Source organism: Gnatocerus cornutus, chromosome 10 (genome assembly GCF_029298725.1).
Source record: "Gnatocerus cornutus isolate USDA-ARS CGAHR chromosome 10, icGnaCorn1.1, whole genome shotgun sequence".
Taxonomy (NCBI): domain Eukaryota; kingdom Metazoa; phylum Arthropoda; class Insecta; order Coleoptera; family Tenebrionidae; genus Gnatocerus; species Gnatocerus cornutus.
The window spans coordinates 1,531,374-1,546,843 of record NC_142242.1 but is presented as its reverse complement, the minus strand read 5'-3'; the positions used below and the strand labels follow the sequence as shown (position 1 = coordinate 1,546,843).

The following is a 15,470-nucleotide window of genomic DNA, read 5'->3' as shown; positions in this document are numbered from 1 at the left end:
CCCTTGAGTGAGTCACGTGGGCTAGTCGACAAAGGGGGTTACTCTTCTAGCTCACACGGTTATTTTATTGAAACATAATCTATATAAGCTAATTTTTTAATACATTTTATTAATATCGTGAATCATTCTATAAGTACCATGTTGGGGCTGCGTTATATAACTGATCCAACGCGCTAAAAGCAGACAATCGATTTGCTTCAAAAAATAGCACAACATTACACAAACCCTGAAGGATCGCGATTATGTAAAACAGTCCAAGTATGTGTATAGGAAATTTTTTTATAGAAAATACCTGCATTATGATTCTTTAAATTATTAGTTTCTTTTTGTGATTTACTGTGAAATTGAGTAATATTTGATACATATCATTTTAAATTAATTTTGCATTTATTATAATCATAGACCTATGTAAGATAACATTACTTTTTTTAAGTTTTTTGTATCGTTCTGTTTATGAATTTTCAAAATTTTACCTGAGTTGTTGAATTGTCCTCAAACATATTTGCAATTTTTTATTTTTCGAAGATCCAAAATAAATATATAAAAACAGTATTTATACATTATTTTTTGTTTTATTGATATTCGGAACACCTCACCTGATACTTTTTTACATGCGATATTATTTACAAGACAATAAACCTTGTAATTTTACACAATACAAACATAAAATTAGTTTTAATTATTTTCTGACACGTTGGCCGCCAAAGCTCAATTCATGTAAAACGGCTACTAACGTGTTGACTGTTGAACCATGTTTTCTCATTTTTATAAGCAAATCAATAAAAGATTTAACTTAACCAACATGTTTTTATAAATCCCCAATTCAACAGTTGAAAACTGTTTTCCCGCCACACAACTTTCAAATTTTTAACGCCATCTTTGAATTGCGTTACAGAAATCTGTCCTGTCAGTTCGTTGGCAACTATCGCTGAAAAGCACGTGAACCCCGTATGCAAATTTCTTGTTTTCCCAGTTAAAAACTCAGTTTAATGTTGAGTTGTGAGAAAAATGTATCTTTGCTAAAATTAGTTTTAACACGCAATTTCTTTTGGCGGGAGGTTTTCAAAATTGAAACGACATAGCTGTGTGATCAGCTGTTCTCAAGACTGAGATAATAATTTTTTGGAGCTGTTATCATGTCATAATTTTTAATAGTTTTGAAGCAATAACAGTGAAGTGGCCACTTCACTAAACGATTACCAAAATTCCTGATAAGAATGTTGATTTTAGGAAATAGAACTCAGATAGTTAGTTGCACGTTCAGAATTTGGAAGAGCTGCCATTTGAGACAGATTTACAGTAGAACCTTTATACTAAGTCCAGGGAGGAAGAAACTTTGGTCTTTAGCAAGAAGTGAAACTGTTTGTACAACAATGAGTCGTGAACCAAAGCCGTTGTCGGCCTTCAAGTTTACAGATTATGACTGTATTGGATTTGATCTAGATAATACTCTTTCCCGGTATAAAGTTGGGGCTATGATTGAAATGGAATATGAAGTCATGGCGAAATATCTCATAGAAAAGAAGGGATATTCCGGCAGACACTTACTTCAGCCTTTTGACCACAATTTTATACTCAGAGGCCTCATTGTGGACAATGAAAATGGTAATATTTTACGAATTTCAAGTGACGGTTATATTCTACAAGCTTCCCATGGCACGAAAATGCTCCAAGACGAAGAAATCGCCAACTACTACCCCAACAGACACTGGAAAGTAACTGACATCTTTGTCCAAGACCCCTTAACTACTTGGAACGGCCCGTACTCTGAAAAAATGCGCACATTACTTGATTATTTTGATATTGCGACTAGCCTAGTCTTCGCCAGAGCTGTTGACACTGTTGACGAAGAGAACAGCACAAAAGGAAACTACACCGTTTGGCTCGATATTCAGGAATCTTTACAACACATGTTCAATCGCGAAAATTTCCAACCAGGCATTGGAGGATATTTCGAGAAAATGAAAGGAGATCCTTCGAATTATTACTACAAATGCAGCGCGCAACTGATAAAATGGCTACAGGACTTGAGACAACAAAACAAGAGATTGTTTTTGTTAACTGGATCCCACGTGGACTTCGCATCGCACACGGCATCAAATACTTTGGGTCCGAAGTGGCGGGAACTCTTCGATATCGTTGTTTGTTTCGCGAAGAAACCGGGATTTTTCACCATGAGGAGGCAGTTTCTGAAGGTCGAAGGGATAGAAGAGACATCCCCGGTGCCTTTGGAGGATCTAGAAATAGGCGGGCTGTACACCCATGGGAACTGGACGGATATTAAAGAGTTTCTTTCGAGGAGCATCAAGAAGAAAGACCCCAAATTTTTGTACATAGGAGATAATCTAATTCAAGATGTTTATACGCCTCATATCCATTCCCAGTGTGATACTGTTGCTGTCTGTGAAGAGTTGGAAGCTGAGGGCGCGCATGGTTTCGACCGATGGCATCCCGATCAACAGTTTCTGGTTTCTACCGTTTGGGGGTCATACTTCCATTGCAATAACGTCGATACCAACTGGTTGCATCTCATGAAGAAACATTCAAGATTGAGTATACCAAGTTTGGAGTACGTCGCAGCGCTGCCACTTGACCACGAGTTCCGTGGCCACCCATGAAGCTGTTATCTTTTTTGTTAACTGTTTGAACAATGTTGTAGAACAAATAAACTAATTTTTCAAAACTGAAGTTTCAATATGGCGCTGGAAAATTTCTAATATTTTATTATCTCAACACAACGAACCAAAGAACACTAAGACAATATAAAAATATAACAATTTCCGCGTTTTATTAATTAACACATTTCAATTGCGATGGCGATACCCATGCCTCCGCCAATGCACAGAGAAGCGACTCCTCTCTTCTTCTTCAATCTCTCTAAGTTGTGAATGAGCGTAACAAGAATACGAGCTCCAGAAGCCCCAATTGGGTGGCCCAGAGCCACCGCGCCCCCGTTAATGTTGACTTTGGTCTTATCAACTTTAAGGGTGTCCACTACGATGACGCTCTGAACAGCGAACGCTTCGTTTAGCTCATAAAGATCCACGTCTTCAGTGGTCCAACCAGCTTTAAGTAGCTGAAACTAGAGTAGTATACAGGTGTGCAAATTTTTTTATACATACCACTTTTCTGACTGCGTCGATAGGACCCAAACCCATACACATCGGGTCTATTCCAGCTTCGGCCATTGCAATGATTCTTGCTATTGGTTTTAGTTTCTTTTGGGTCACTTGCTGCTGGCTGCAGAGGACCAAAGCCGCGGCACCATCGTTGATACCAGAGGCGTTACCAGCAGTTACAGTGCCATTCTAAAAAAAAAAATGGAAAATATGTGGCGAAAGTCGCAACGATTGGTAATACTTGGTCAAAAGCCGGTCTCAGTTTTCCTAAGCCCTCCACAGTGGTCCCAGCTTTTGGGAACTCATCTTTATTCAATACTTTTCCAGTTCGTTTTTCCAGAACATCTACGATTTCTTTTTCAAAGTGGCCTTTCTGGATAGCGTCCTGAGTTTTTGCCTGGGATTCCTGAGCGTATTTATCCTGAGTCTCTCGGGATATTTTATGTTCTTTAGCCAAGTGTTCGGCTGTTTTTCCCATATGAACATTATTAAATGCATCCGTTAATCCATCAGTCAGTAAAGTATCACAAAACTGGACGCCCCCCAATTTCGTCCCGCGAATAAATGCAGAATGTTGCGCTCGAGACATGCTTTCCTGTCCCCCAGCAACAACAATTTCGTTGTCTTGGTTGCGAATGGCCTGATAAGCCAAGCAAACAGCCCTAAAAATTCATATAACCTTTCGGTTTTCCTTAAAAGACGTTCTTACTTTAAACCTGAGCCACATAGCATGTTTACAGTGTATGCCGGAACAGAATAGGGGACCTTGGCCCCCACGGCAGCTTGTCGTGCAGGGTTCTGTCCTTGACCAGCTGTAAGAATCTAGAACATTCCATAACAAAAGGGATAAAAATAGACAGGTTGCGTACCTGACCCATTATCACTTGATCTACATCCTGGGGGCTCAGTGCGGACCGCTTTAGGGCTTCTGAAATAACCACCGAGCCCAATTCCGATGCAGAAAATTTATCGAATTGTCCCTGCAAGTTGCCTGAACGACAATTATATAAATTCAACTAAAAAAACTCACCTATAGCAGTGCGGCAGCCCCCCAAAATAAATACTTGCGACATTTTGAATACTCAATAATACTTTAGGATATGTAGAATTAGAAAGTCCACTTTAGGCGGATTTTTAAACAGCGTGCATTTTCGTCGACTTTCCAGAAGTGGAAGTGAGGTTAGGTGGGGAAGAGAAATCGAAGACACTGTGGAATGGAGAGCACGAGTTTAATTGACACAACGAAACAAATAATTAGTCATTTTTTTAATTTATGACTAATTATCGTGGTAATTGTAGTCATTAGTTCTAAAAACACTTATTCGTAGTAATGAGCCTTGATTGATATAAAAATAACATGGAGGCCCCGTTTCTATGTCAATTACTTCAATAGAACACCGGGGGGTAATGAAAGGAACGTTTTAAACGATACAATTCGAATTCACCGCTAATTAATAAATTTTTGAATTTGGCGCGCGATGGAGCGCCCTCTCACCAGACGTCATTCTGAAAGCTGGAATCTGGAAAATTCCATAACCTTTCTTGACAGCCTCCTTAAATATTTATGTGTTTCGACCTTAAACTTTGGGACTATTTTGTGGTCTTTGCTCTGATAGTGAGATAGTGTGGGTGTAAAGCCCTTTTTTCTGTCACTTTTCAAATTTCGCGCCACAGCGCCCTCTGTCGAAACGTCACTTTGAAAATTCTTCTAACCTCTCATTCGGTGTGAGTTTAACGGGTATTCACCGTTTTCTTGGTTTTTTGTGTGTCTTCAATGTGTGGGGTGGCCCCGAAGATGGGGTATACAAGTTTATGCTTATGGGGGCGGTGAGCGGAATCCCCCTGGTGGTGGTTTATTGAAACGAAATGTCAAGTTTAGATTGTTCACGTTATGTCGTTGATGTAAGTGGTTAGTGGTGTGAGCCAAAATGGCAGAAAACGCACGGGATATTTCCGAACAACCCAAAACTGCAGGTTAGAATTATTTCCAACGTTTTCTTTGACTTTTTCCCGTCGCTTTAAGGTCAATTACTTGTCGATTATCACCCAAATTGGGTGTTTTTCGACAGTTAAGTTATATAAGTGAAAAAAGTCCACCATCTGTGGGTTTCATGTACTACATAATTAAACGAAACGTTTTATATTAAACTTAGTTTAAGTAGTTAGATTTAAGGTAACGAGTGCTTCAAGACGTCAACAGCATGTGCTCATACTTATTCAAGGAATATTGAATTGAAGCGAATGACAGATCTGTATTTTTAAGATTCCGGTGTTTTAAGTTAGCTGTCAAACTTCAATTTAAGATTTTACCCTAAATTAGTGCTTTTTTACTAAAAACTAACAAATAAAAAGACCCGTAATCTAATCTAGTGTCAGATTTATAGGTTAGTTATGTGGAGCTGTCGCAAATATTCCATCCAGTCATTGATTATGCGGTGCCGAATATCTCAATGAAACCAACAAAATACATAAAAAGTGCCACGTGGGCCTTCACCCCCAGTTATTATTGCATGATTACTTCAATTGAATGGTTTCAGTTTTTTCTTTGATTAAATAGATTAATATAATTAGATTAATTCTAACTACATGTTTTGTGTAGTTCTACAATGTTCTAAACTCCCATTAAAGGTCAAAATTTCCAATAAATGTTTGCGAAACACTTCCAGACCTTTTATTGATTAGATTTTACATAGTGTCTGAATAGATGTCGCCAAATTAACGTTTCAGAAATTCGAAGCATTCCACTTTTTGTTTTTTATTTTATTCTATATCTGGTGAACGACTACATGCTATATTTAAGTTTGCAGGCTCTCTTGCAGCGTCAACTTTTTTAAAACCTGACTTCACTCTATTTGTCATTGTCTCCTGCACCTGACAATGAAATTTTAAGAATATTTATATCAAATCTTTTGTGACGATGAAGGTATCAAGATCAAAATCACGTTCGTACCAAAACAATACAGATAAGCACTATAACCGTTTATCTATTTTATTAGAATTGTTTTCTTGTTAAATTATATTAATACTCAATTTAAGCTGCCAAACGAGTGATTAAACAGGAAGCCGAGGCATGGCACATCCGATTCACGAGTTGTGATCGTTATTTTCAATGGGTACAGTTTTAGCATGGTTGTACTAAAATAGCCCATTGACGATGGATTTTAGATTGTCGGATTTATTACTAGTGTCTTCAAAATTCTTACGCCGGAGCCAGGAGTTGGAACCAGAACACGAAAACGAATGAATTCCACTCAAAATCAGTGGGAATTCCAAATATTTGCGATGTTGATTCCGATAATCCTCGGGTATAAAACAAACGATAAATTCGTAAAGTTTTGGAAATCCCAAAATCACAAATTAAGGAAATTTAGGAGGAGTGTAAAAGTAATAAAAAAACGGAGGTTTTCATGCCACTAACTACTAGAATTCGTACAATAATTTTTTTCGTATTATCATAATTTAGAATGAAGCTCATAAAAAATGAAATTGTATTGGAAAGGAATTAAATTCCCAAATATATGAGTACAAAAAGCCCTCAGAAATATGCCAGATATTTGGCGGCAAAAATTTTCTGATTTAATTCTCAATCTCGATGCTAAAATATCAAATTCATGTAAACTTAAAACCAAGGAACAGAATTTTGATTATTTTTTGGCTAATGTTAATTTCCGATAACACTAATTTACAAGGTTTTATATCCCACGGTGAAAAGGGTTGAATCTAGAAGAGTTTTTTAAGGAGAATTCAAAACTGAAAGCAGAAAAAATTATAACGTCTAGTTTTCTACTTATACAGGGTCTCTCTTAATTGACTACAAGCTCATATCTTTTTATTTTTTATTATTTTATTTTTGGAGAAAAATTTTGAATTCTGGCATAATCATAGAAGGCCATATGGTGCATCTTTTAAGACCACTACGCTACTGTAAGTTGCAAACTCAGCCTACTGCGATTTTTTGAATAGAGGGATTTTTCAATATTTTGCTTCGCGTCAGAGATATGGATTAAAGTTATTAAGAAAAGTTGCTTATAATCAAATTTGAAGTTTTTACAGATTTTAACCAAAAATTCAAGTTTTAAATTTAAAAAATATCGCATCTTGCGAATTACAGTGGACCCCCGCACCAGAAAATTATATTTTAATGGGATATAATGTAATATTCCTAAATTTCATTGGTCTAGAACGAAAATTGACGAAATTCGAAATTTTATGTGAAAGTGTTTTGTGAGATTCTTGGCTCATTTGGAAAATAAAAATTTCCAAAATTTGTGGCTTTGGCTCTATAATTTTGTAATTTGATACAGTTAATAAATAGTCTAAAAGTAGTAACATCCCCAAATTTCATTGCATCAGAGCGAAAATTGACGGAATTAGAAATTTTGTTGGAAAAAGTTAGAGAATCTTGGCTCATTTGGAAAATAAAAAAAATTAAATAAATAAAATACAAGAAAACACTGAAATTTGTAAACTAGTGTAATTAGATTACATGGAACTAACAATGATTTACTATTTCGCTTGCCATTCTGATAAATTTATAATTTTTTAAATCACCGTCATTACATGGACGTGATTTAATTGAAAGCCAGTGTGCAATAAAGAATTGTATGAAAGCAATTTTAATAGGTTGTAATTTTTTTAAGTGTTTCAAAATCGCTATAAAACTCTGAGAATAGAAAGATAAATAGGTAAAACCCTTTAAAATTCTAAAGAATTATCCACGATTTCATCAGCACCATTTAATTAGCTGGCTCATCTCGCCAATTCCTGGGATTTCTTGTTAGGACATTAATAAATCGTAACGATCATGACTCCGAATTAAGTCATTATTTCCAAATCATGGCATTTGTCTTGTAATCACGTTACGTACTATAAAATAATCGATCGAATGCTTCTGGAGAGAAAACAATTTCTCGGGCGAATGAATAATTGGTTACATATAATGGTAGCTTCGTAGAGAAATTTCGACATCAATAATTAAGACATTGTAATAAAAATTGTTGAATTTCTCAGTGGTTGGTTTATAGTGTCAATTAAGGTTGAAGGAAGTGTTGAGTAGAGAGGACGATAATGTTTATTTAATAATCGCGTAACAGTGTTGTGTTATCCGAGAACGGATTATCCAAATTCACGTGATAGGTGAAGATATGTTTAGTCGGTCGTGAGTTTTAAGCTTGTGGACGGTTTCTAGAGGTGTAATTCGGCGATTTAAAGCGTCATCGAGTTTTAAGCATTCATTTTATATTAATATGCACATAATTGTTATAACACAAATACTTAAATGGCCAAGGTTACTTTGTTGATTCATTGCGCAGGTTTGTGTTTTCTCTAGCTGACAGTAAAGATTATTCATATTTTCGTTTTATCAAACTGATAATGTTTATGTGAATGTAGTCAGTTTATTAGTGCGTTGAAGAGAGCGCGTTTAATAATGGTTCCGGAAGGAATTAACAGCGATTCTTTGGACTACTTGAGGAGTATCCTAGTGAAGTCACTATCATCAGAAAACGTGAGCAAAAGTGACGTGTTGAAAGTGAAACACTATAAAAATCACAAGAAAGTCTCTTTCGGTGTTAATGAAACTGGTGAGTTGCGGTCCAGCTCAAAATCCGCATCCACTTTCTTGATCTTAGCCTCCAAATGACCTTAACAATCATGTTTGTTTATAACCTGCGTTTGTCCCACTTGTGTGTAAATATTCAAATAAGTGCGAATAATTTATGCTAGGAATTTTTATTGTCCTTTCATTAAGTCATCGATAAATTTAACAATTCACGGAAATTTACCACATTTTTTTTTAATTCATTAAACGTGTACTTTTTTCACCGTTTAAAATTAGAATTCTTGACGGAAGCTTTTACAGGAAATGAGGTAATTGATCTTGTCTACGAAATTGTTTACGATCGTCGTTTGTTTTTGTTTAAATTAATGAAACCATCACAACGTAAAAATGAATCACTGTTATTACCAATAGATTTCATTCAACGAAACGATTTTCACGCACGTGGGAGCGGTTTTAACGGTACAAAACTACAATTAATTTCATTAGAACAAATTGTCTACATTTTTAAGTTGTTCATCACTATGAAATTGAACAAAACCAGCCGAAGATTAAATTACTCTTTACCTTGCTTTGCACACGTTCTCTATTTTCTTAAACGTTTTTAATTATTCATAGTGTGCAACATTGAACTCGATAACCTACACCTACTGCAAAACTGTTAATGTTTTCCTTTTATGGACAACGTCCAAAGGGGGACATCATTTTACAGCCGACGTCCCAAAAATTCGTACGATTTTAGTTAGATAGAAGCCATAATCACTTTATTTACAAAAAGATAACACAAATGTGTAAATTTGAGTAGGTGTAACGCATTTTTCTCTTCACTCTTTATACATCAGTGATAATACGTTGCATTCATGCAGGAGGTGATAATTTCGAAAGTCAATACATTCGAAGTGCCCTAAATGGACAGATGACAGGCTGTCCAGTTTTAGCGTTGCCCTCCCATCATCTTAAATTATTCAAAAAGTTTATTTTGACAATTCTACAATGTTTCGAAATCAAAACATGTGTCACTGATAAGATCTACTTCCGTTCCATTCATTCTTGATTTGATTTTATCGTACAATCTATGAATTGGTGGTCCTATAAAAACAAATTTTGAAATCTGGAAAATTCGTTAATTATCCTTAATTCTGATATTAAGAAATTGATTAGTGTTGGTGTTTCTACGCGTCCACCGGTCCGAGGTAGTAAAGTCGTTATTTTTAGCTAAAATAGAAAATCGAATATTTTTAGAAAAGTAAACTGTCGTGTTAGCTCCAGGTATGCTTATACTAACCGTCGGATTTTTCACCCCATTCTATTTCTATTAACTAACACGTTAAATTTAGATTAGTTCAATAAACGAATGCAGTGTGTTTTGTGTGTTTGAGCCCGTTGCAATGAATATTATCAAGTTTTTATGATTGTAAGTGCAAATATTAGTTTTGATTGTGAAAAATATAACATTCACTCGTTCCATACTAACCTCGTCCTAAATGACATAATTTGGCAAGTTTTCAAGCGCCGATATAATTAACTTAAGTTTCATGGTCAGTCACGAAGAGCCCTTATCGTCGAATTTTGTTACAGTTGACAAGGATTTGCGGTTAAAGAACTTGAAAGAGAGACAAAATGAGGAAAGACAAAAGAAGTTGGAGGAAATCAAAGCACAAGCGTTGGCAGCACAACGATTCAAAGAACAGAAAGAACAAGAACGAAGGAGAAGACTAGAAGATCTCAAAGGTAAAGAAGATGTAAGGAGACAACAAGTCGAAGAACGGAAAAAAGCTATTGTACAAGCAGAACAGGATCGTTTGGTATCTATTCTAAAACGAAACCAAGAAAGAGAAGCACGAATCGAAGCGAAAAAAAGAAACGAAAGAAGCAATATCGTTTTCGCTTTTGGATCTTCTACCCCACGAATGTTAGACCCTACAGATTTATCATCGTCGTTTTGGGGACATAGAAGGGCGACGTCTATACAAAATATCACGTGTGCAGCGTCGGCGACGTCGTTAACTAGAAGACAATCCGAAAGGGATCTTGACAGTGGCAGCAAAAAACGGGCTACTTCTGCTAGTGGACTGGAGCGATCTGGTGAAAGTTAGTATATAACCCAGTGATAAGTGGTATTTTTTGTGTTTGTGATCGTCGCGGTTGTGTAGCATTATTTTTAGTTTATTTTTCTTTTACGTGTTCTAACCTTCACGCTTTTAAGTTTAGTTTTTTTTTTGAGTTTTTCGTCACTTGTGGGAAACACTTTTGGGTCGGGATTTTGGTTTTTACGTCTCGAAATTAAACGCTTTGAATATTTTAATTGTATACTAGACGCGTCTGTGTATATAATAAAACCTAACGTCTGTCTCAGCTGAGGCTTTTATCACTTTATACATTTATACCCCCATCTCCAGTGTGGGTTTTACGTTCAATTTGATGTTTCCGGATTTAGAAAAAATATTCTGATTCGTCATTATTACATATCTTTATAAAAACCTAATTTGCAACCTTATCTTTGTTGATATAAATGTCAGGAGCTCCCCCCAAAACCAAATCGATCCGCCAGAATGTGGCAGGTGTGGGGGTCGATAAATAGGAGTAATGAAAATTCCCTGGTGGAATTTTAATGTGTAATAAAGTAATTCCACGTTTTGAAACAAAAAGTACGAAGAGGTGCGGTAATAATGAGAGGCGGATTTTATATGAAATGATGCAAAGTAAGATTACTTCCAGGTTTGTTAGTTTTTCTGCGCAAATCTCAGATCGTCAGATAATTGAGCTCCTTACGTGCACCTATTGTCTCGTAACACGTATTTTGAAAGAATGCAGAGATTAAAGGAACAAATTGGGTGTAACGGATGTGTTCATGTAATGCCAGCATTCATTTCTGTTGATTAGCACGTAGTAATGAAAAATTTCGCGTTGATTTTTAGGTTTCCGGTGGAAGAAAAACTCAAAGAAAGTAGTAGTCGTGGTTAGCGTTCTCAGTTCTAAAAAAATGTTTTGTTATTAGGTAGTACACCGTTGACACCTGCTGGTTGTGCGAGTGGATATGTTGGTCGTCGTCGTACAGATTTAATGCCAACCATTCCCAATAGAGATTCACCTTTTGCTGCATCACGCAAATCACTTAATCACTCACCAGGTAGGGCTTATTCGATGTCGCGTTTAGACCAACTAGCGAAACCACGCAAGAGGCCAGATTTGCCAGCTGTAGTGGAAACAACGTATTCCTTTAGACCACTTTCCTCTCCTCGACAATCCTCTGTAACTCGTAGCATGAGCCACCTAGCAGTAAGTAAGACAGGGCCAGCACAAAATAGGAAACCTCTGAATAAAGCAGATAGCAGAAGTATGCATCAATTGTCAGTGGATGGGCCCTCCATTGCACCACGCACCACGCGTGCCACGCAATTAAGACAACAGAAATTGCTAGCATCTTCTAATTGCAGCGATGGTACGTTGTTCTCCTTCCTTTACTCCTCCTTGTCTTGGTCTTCAGGGTGCAACGCGTCGTCTGGTGGCAGCTTAATCTAACAGGGCTTCTTAACTATTCCAACTCTTATTAACTGGGTACTCGGGATCACACGCTTCGATTAATCCAACAAACGTCGGTGGTGGTGGCTCATTCCTTTATTTTATTAAACCTACGCTTATCTCGTTCTTTTTCAAAAAACTAACTTTTTTTTGTATGTTTAGCATCGTCAAGACCAAGTAGTTCGTTAAGTCAACAAAGCACAACCAGCGTAACTAGTTCAGTAAGTGTACGGCATCGTCCATCAACAGCGCCGCGACGCCAAAGGCCGGCGAGCATCGCCATCACAGGCGTCACTCACGACCCGAGGAATTTAGATAACAAGAAGAGCGAGACTAAACCGCCTCTACCAAAAACTAGGAAATCTGTTAATAAAGAGAAGACGAAAAGCAAAACGTCTCCTGTTGATAGTACACCAAAGAGTTTAGCGTCGCCTGTAGGACCTCCTAATTCTAATGTACCGGACAAAACTGATGTCAAAACGATTAAAGAGCCACCAGAAGCTCCGCCGGCGGAAGTGCAGGAAAACCACAAGGAGGAGCCCCCGCGCATTAACGTAAAAGAGTGAGTATCCTGATACTTCCAACAGCCAGAAATCAATCGTTTTCTTCGCAGGGAAACCAATACTGTATCGACGACCCAAACATCAGAATCCCAACAACTCGTTAATATAAACAATGATGAAATTAAGCAAATAACAACAGCGCTGATAGAGTCAGAGTCCACGCCTCAACCAGTCCCAGAAGTCAGCGAGGCCAAACCCACAGAGCTTGTAGAAAATAAAGAAAACGAAATGACGACATCTTTCACAAAAGTTAGGATAAACACAGAGGAAGAAGCAAAAGCTGCACTTGCAGAAAGACGTCGTTTGGCGCGCGAGGAAGCAGAGCGACAAGCAGAGCAAGAAAGGTTGCGTGCCGAAATGGAGGCACAAGAAGAGTTGGAGAGGCAACGAAGGGAAGAAGAACAAGTTCAAAAGCTAATTGAACAACAAAGAATAGCAGAACAAGAGAGATTAGAAGAAGTGAGTATGAGTTTCACGGGATCTTTACAACTGTACTAATTTAACTATCTAGGCAATAAAAGAAGCACAGAAGAGAGAGGAAGAGGAAAAGTTGAGAAGGGAAGAAGAGCAACGCGCAAAGTTGTTAAAAGAGGAAGCTGATAAGAAAGCGCGCGAGGAAGCTGAGAAGAAGTTCGCAGAGCAACAAGAGAGGTTGAAGAATGAAGAGAAAGAACGAGAAGAACGTAGAAAGAGGGTGGAAGCCATCATGCGCAGGACTAGAGGGGTAAATAATGCAAATGCACCAGTACAGGTGAGTGCACGGTAGAATCTTACTTTCACTTATTGCCCTTTGTAGAACTCCGAAGATAAAAACGAGAATAAGTCTGAAAATAAAATGAACGGAACGAAAGTAGTAGAACAAGAAAACGGGACGAAGAACGGGAAAGATGTCGATATAGTAGATAATATGTAGGTATATTCTATGCTTTTATTGTGATATCGTTTTTATCATGATCTTTTTTTAGTATTTCTGATGACACCGTCAAGAATGCGAACACGGTGTCTATAGATACAATTAATAGTACTGATTCAATAAATTCAAATAATACATGGCAAACTACGCAGCAGTATGGTAATATTGTGTGTGATAATAATAATAGTTGAAAATGGAAATGACCGGTATTTTTCAGATCCATTGATGTGAACATCTGAATTGTAGTTGCATATTTGTATGTATAGAATTGCCCTTATCCTAATTTTAAAATAATTTATTTTGATATTTTACGTGTTTTATTTACACGTCGATGCTGATTACGTGTACATATATTTTCTGGGTGCGTGGAAAGTATGGCAACTCTATTCATAATTTGTTATCAATTTTTTTTGACTGAGAGTGTACAAAATCTCGATCAAAAGCAATTACTATTTGTGATTCTTCAGTATTACTTGACGTTTCCTTCTTTCATTTTTTTATTATATATATGTATATTTATCAAATTTTTTCAGTCCTACTTTTACTTGACTTTGGTCGAGATTGCACATCTTCCATTTGATAACTCAGTCTTTACTAGTCATCTTCATTGTATATTAAATTGTTGTGTAATGTTATCTATACCGTCTTTGTTGGACAGGTTGGTTTTTATTTATGTTTGTCCAGCAATGTTTTATCGACATTTTTATATAGTGCATTTGAAATTTATTGAAAGTCACGTTCGTTTGTGAACATGTTAATGATATGGAAAAGGGTTATTTCGTTATTAGTGTTAATAATATATTTTTCAAATACATACTACCTATTTACAATACCTATAACTAAACTGTTAGTGTGTTAAATAGGTTTTGTATAGATTAGATTAAACTTCTTTTGTTTGACTGGAACAGTAATTGTAAATGTAATTTTTTTCTTATAACTCGTAATTAATTTTCATATTTATATTATAAACAAATTTCACTATTGGAGGCAATTATAGGTTTAAATATCTGGTTCAAAGGTAACCCTCAATAATATTATGTGGTTAATTACAATTCTGTAAAACGCTTGTTGAAAAGTGCTTAATAAATGTAAAATTTATTTATGACTTCTAAATCGTATTATTCTATCATTCCCATTACATACCTGACATTTTTTAATCACACGGTAAGTATAAAATGAAATAAACAAAGAAAATTAAACACACGACTGTTTAACACAAACGTCACTCAATAACTGAACAAAGAGAGTATTCAAAATAATTGTTTTAATGCTTGCATAATTAAAAAAAAACAATGATTATTCAATACGAAACAAAAAAGGTCGTCAGACAGTTGATAGTCCCAAAAAAACCTCACGAGCTACCAAAATACCACTACAATTAGGAACGCATAACTATTTTACTACTTGGCAGAATGACCGAATAAAATCCGACAAGTTGTTGACGATTTTCTCGTGAATTAAAATGTTTTACACAGACTATTACAACGCTTTTGCTCTTATTTGTCATTTTTTTGTATAACCTAGTCCTTTATCAAGTCTATAAAAAATAACATGTCTCACGTTGACCAAACAACATGCCAAAACCATTTTTCTTCCAGACATTTATTGTGTTTTGAAATGATAAATTCAAGTTTAAGCATTTTCGTGTCCAACAAACCGACTAAATATAAATCACCAATTTTTAATTACAGGGTGATAGCAACCGCGAGCTCTGAAATTATTGATTTGTGAGGCACCAATTAATAGAACGCTAATAAAAGCGAACTAGTTTCAAAGGTTTGCAGGTTTGAAAAAAA

General features: G+C 36.3%; 3 protein-coding genes across 6 annotated transcripts; 2 read left to right on the top strand and 1 right to left on the bottom strand.

Moving 5' to 3' along the window:
- The first annotated feature begins 887 nt into the window (after nt 1-887).
- On the top strand, nt 888-2,683 carry Nt5a (5' nucleotidase A). Its single transcript, XM_088048212.1, has one exon. It carries the CDS (start codon nt 1,218-1,220, stop codon nt 2,616-2,618), a length of 1,401 nt encoding a protein of 466 aa, XP_087904338.1. The 5' UTR covers nt 888-1,217; the 3' UTR covers nt 2,619-2,683.
- Nucleotides 2,684-2,707: 24 nt separating this feature from the next.
- Nucleotides 2,708-4,424, bottom strand: Acat2 (Acetyl-CoA acetyltransferase 2). The gene is made up of 6 exons (XM_088048213.1): nt 4,150-4,424; nt 3,989-4,110; nt 3,829-3,941; nt 3,361-3,781; nt 3,123-3,308; nt 2,708-3,076 (listed from the first exon to the last, which is right to left on the bottom strand). Exons 1-6 carry the CDS (start codon nt 4,190-4,192, stop codon nt 2,795-2,797), a joined length of 1,167 nt encoding a protein of 388 aa, XP_087904339.1. The 5' UTR covers nt 4,193-4,424; the 3' UTR covers nt 2,708-2,794.
- Nucleotides 4,425-8,484: 4,060 nt separating this feature from the next.
- LOC148167037 (uncharacterized) lies at nt 8,485-13,903 on the top strand. Of its 4 annotated transcripts, none has more exons than XM_088048209.1 (8): nt 8,485-8,701; nt 10,255-10,767; nt 11,675-12,118; nt 12,361-12,760; nt 12,812-13,220; nt 13,273-13,485; nt 13,558-13,670; nt 13,727-13,903. In XM_088048209.1, the coding sequence occupies exons 1-8, from the start codon at nt 8,548-8,550 to the stop codon at nt 13,863-13,865; spliced, it is 2,385 nt and encodes a 794-aa protein (XP_087904335.1). In that variant the 5' UTR covers nt 8,485-8,547; the 3' UTR covers nt 13,866-13,903. The 4 variants fall into 4 exon arrangements, with proteins under 4 accessions (XP_087904335.1, XP_087904334.1, XP_087904337.1 ...); XM_088048208.1 differs by having other exon boundaries at nt 8,487-8,701; nt 13,273-13,512; XM_088048210.1 differs by having other exon boundaries at nt 8,489-8,701; nt 11,675-11,806; nt 13,273-13,512.
- The last annotated feature ends 1,567 nt before the right edge of the window (nt 13,904-15,470 follow it).

Excerpts from the sequence above, each read along its gene's own strand:
- Acat2 (XM_088048213.1), bottom strand. The coding sequence starts at position 4,192 with ATGTCGCAAGTATTTATTTTGGGGGGCTGCCGCACTGCTATAG. Across the intron at positions 3,782-3,828 it reads CTATGTGGCTCAGGTTTAAA|GGCTGTTTGCTTGGCTTATC; the intron begins GTAAGAACGTCT and ends ATGAATTTTTAG. Across the intron at positions 3,309-3,360 it reads TGAGACCGGCTTTTGACCAA|AATGGCACTGTAACTGCTGG; the intron begins GTATTACCAATC and ends TTTTTTTTTTAG.
- LOC148167037 (XM_088048208.1), top strand. The coding sequence starts at position 8,548 with ATGGTTCCGGAAGGAATTAACAGCGATTCTTTGGACTACTTGAGGAGT. Across the intron at positions 8,702-10,254 it reads TTTCGGTGTTAATGAAACTG|TTGACAAGGATTTGCGGTTA; the intron begins GTGAGTTGCGGT and ends ATTTTGTTACAG. Across the intron at positions 12,761-12,811 it reads CCGCGCATTAACGTAAAAGA|GGAAACCAATACTGTATCGA; the intron begins GTGAGTATCCTG and ends TTTTCTTCGCAG.
- Nt5a (XM_088048212.1), top strand. The coding sequence starts at position 1,218 with ATGTTGATTTTAGGAAATAGAACTCAGATAGTTAGTTGCACGTTCAGA.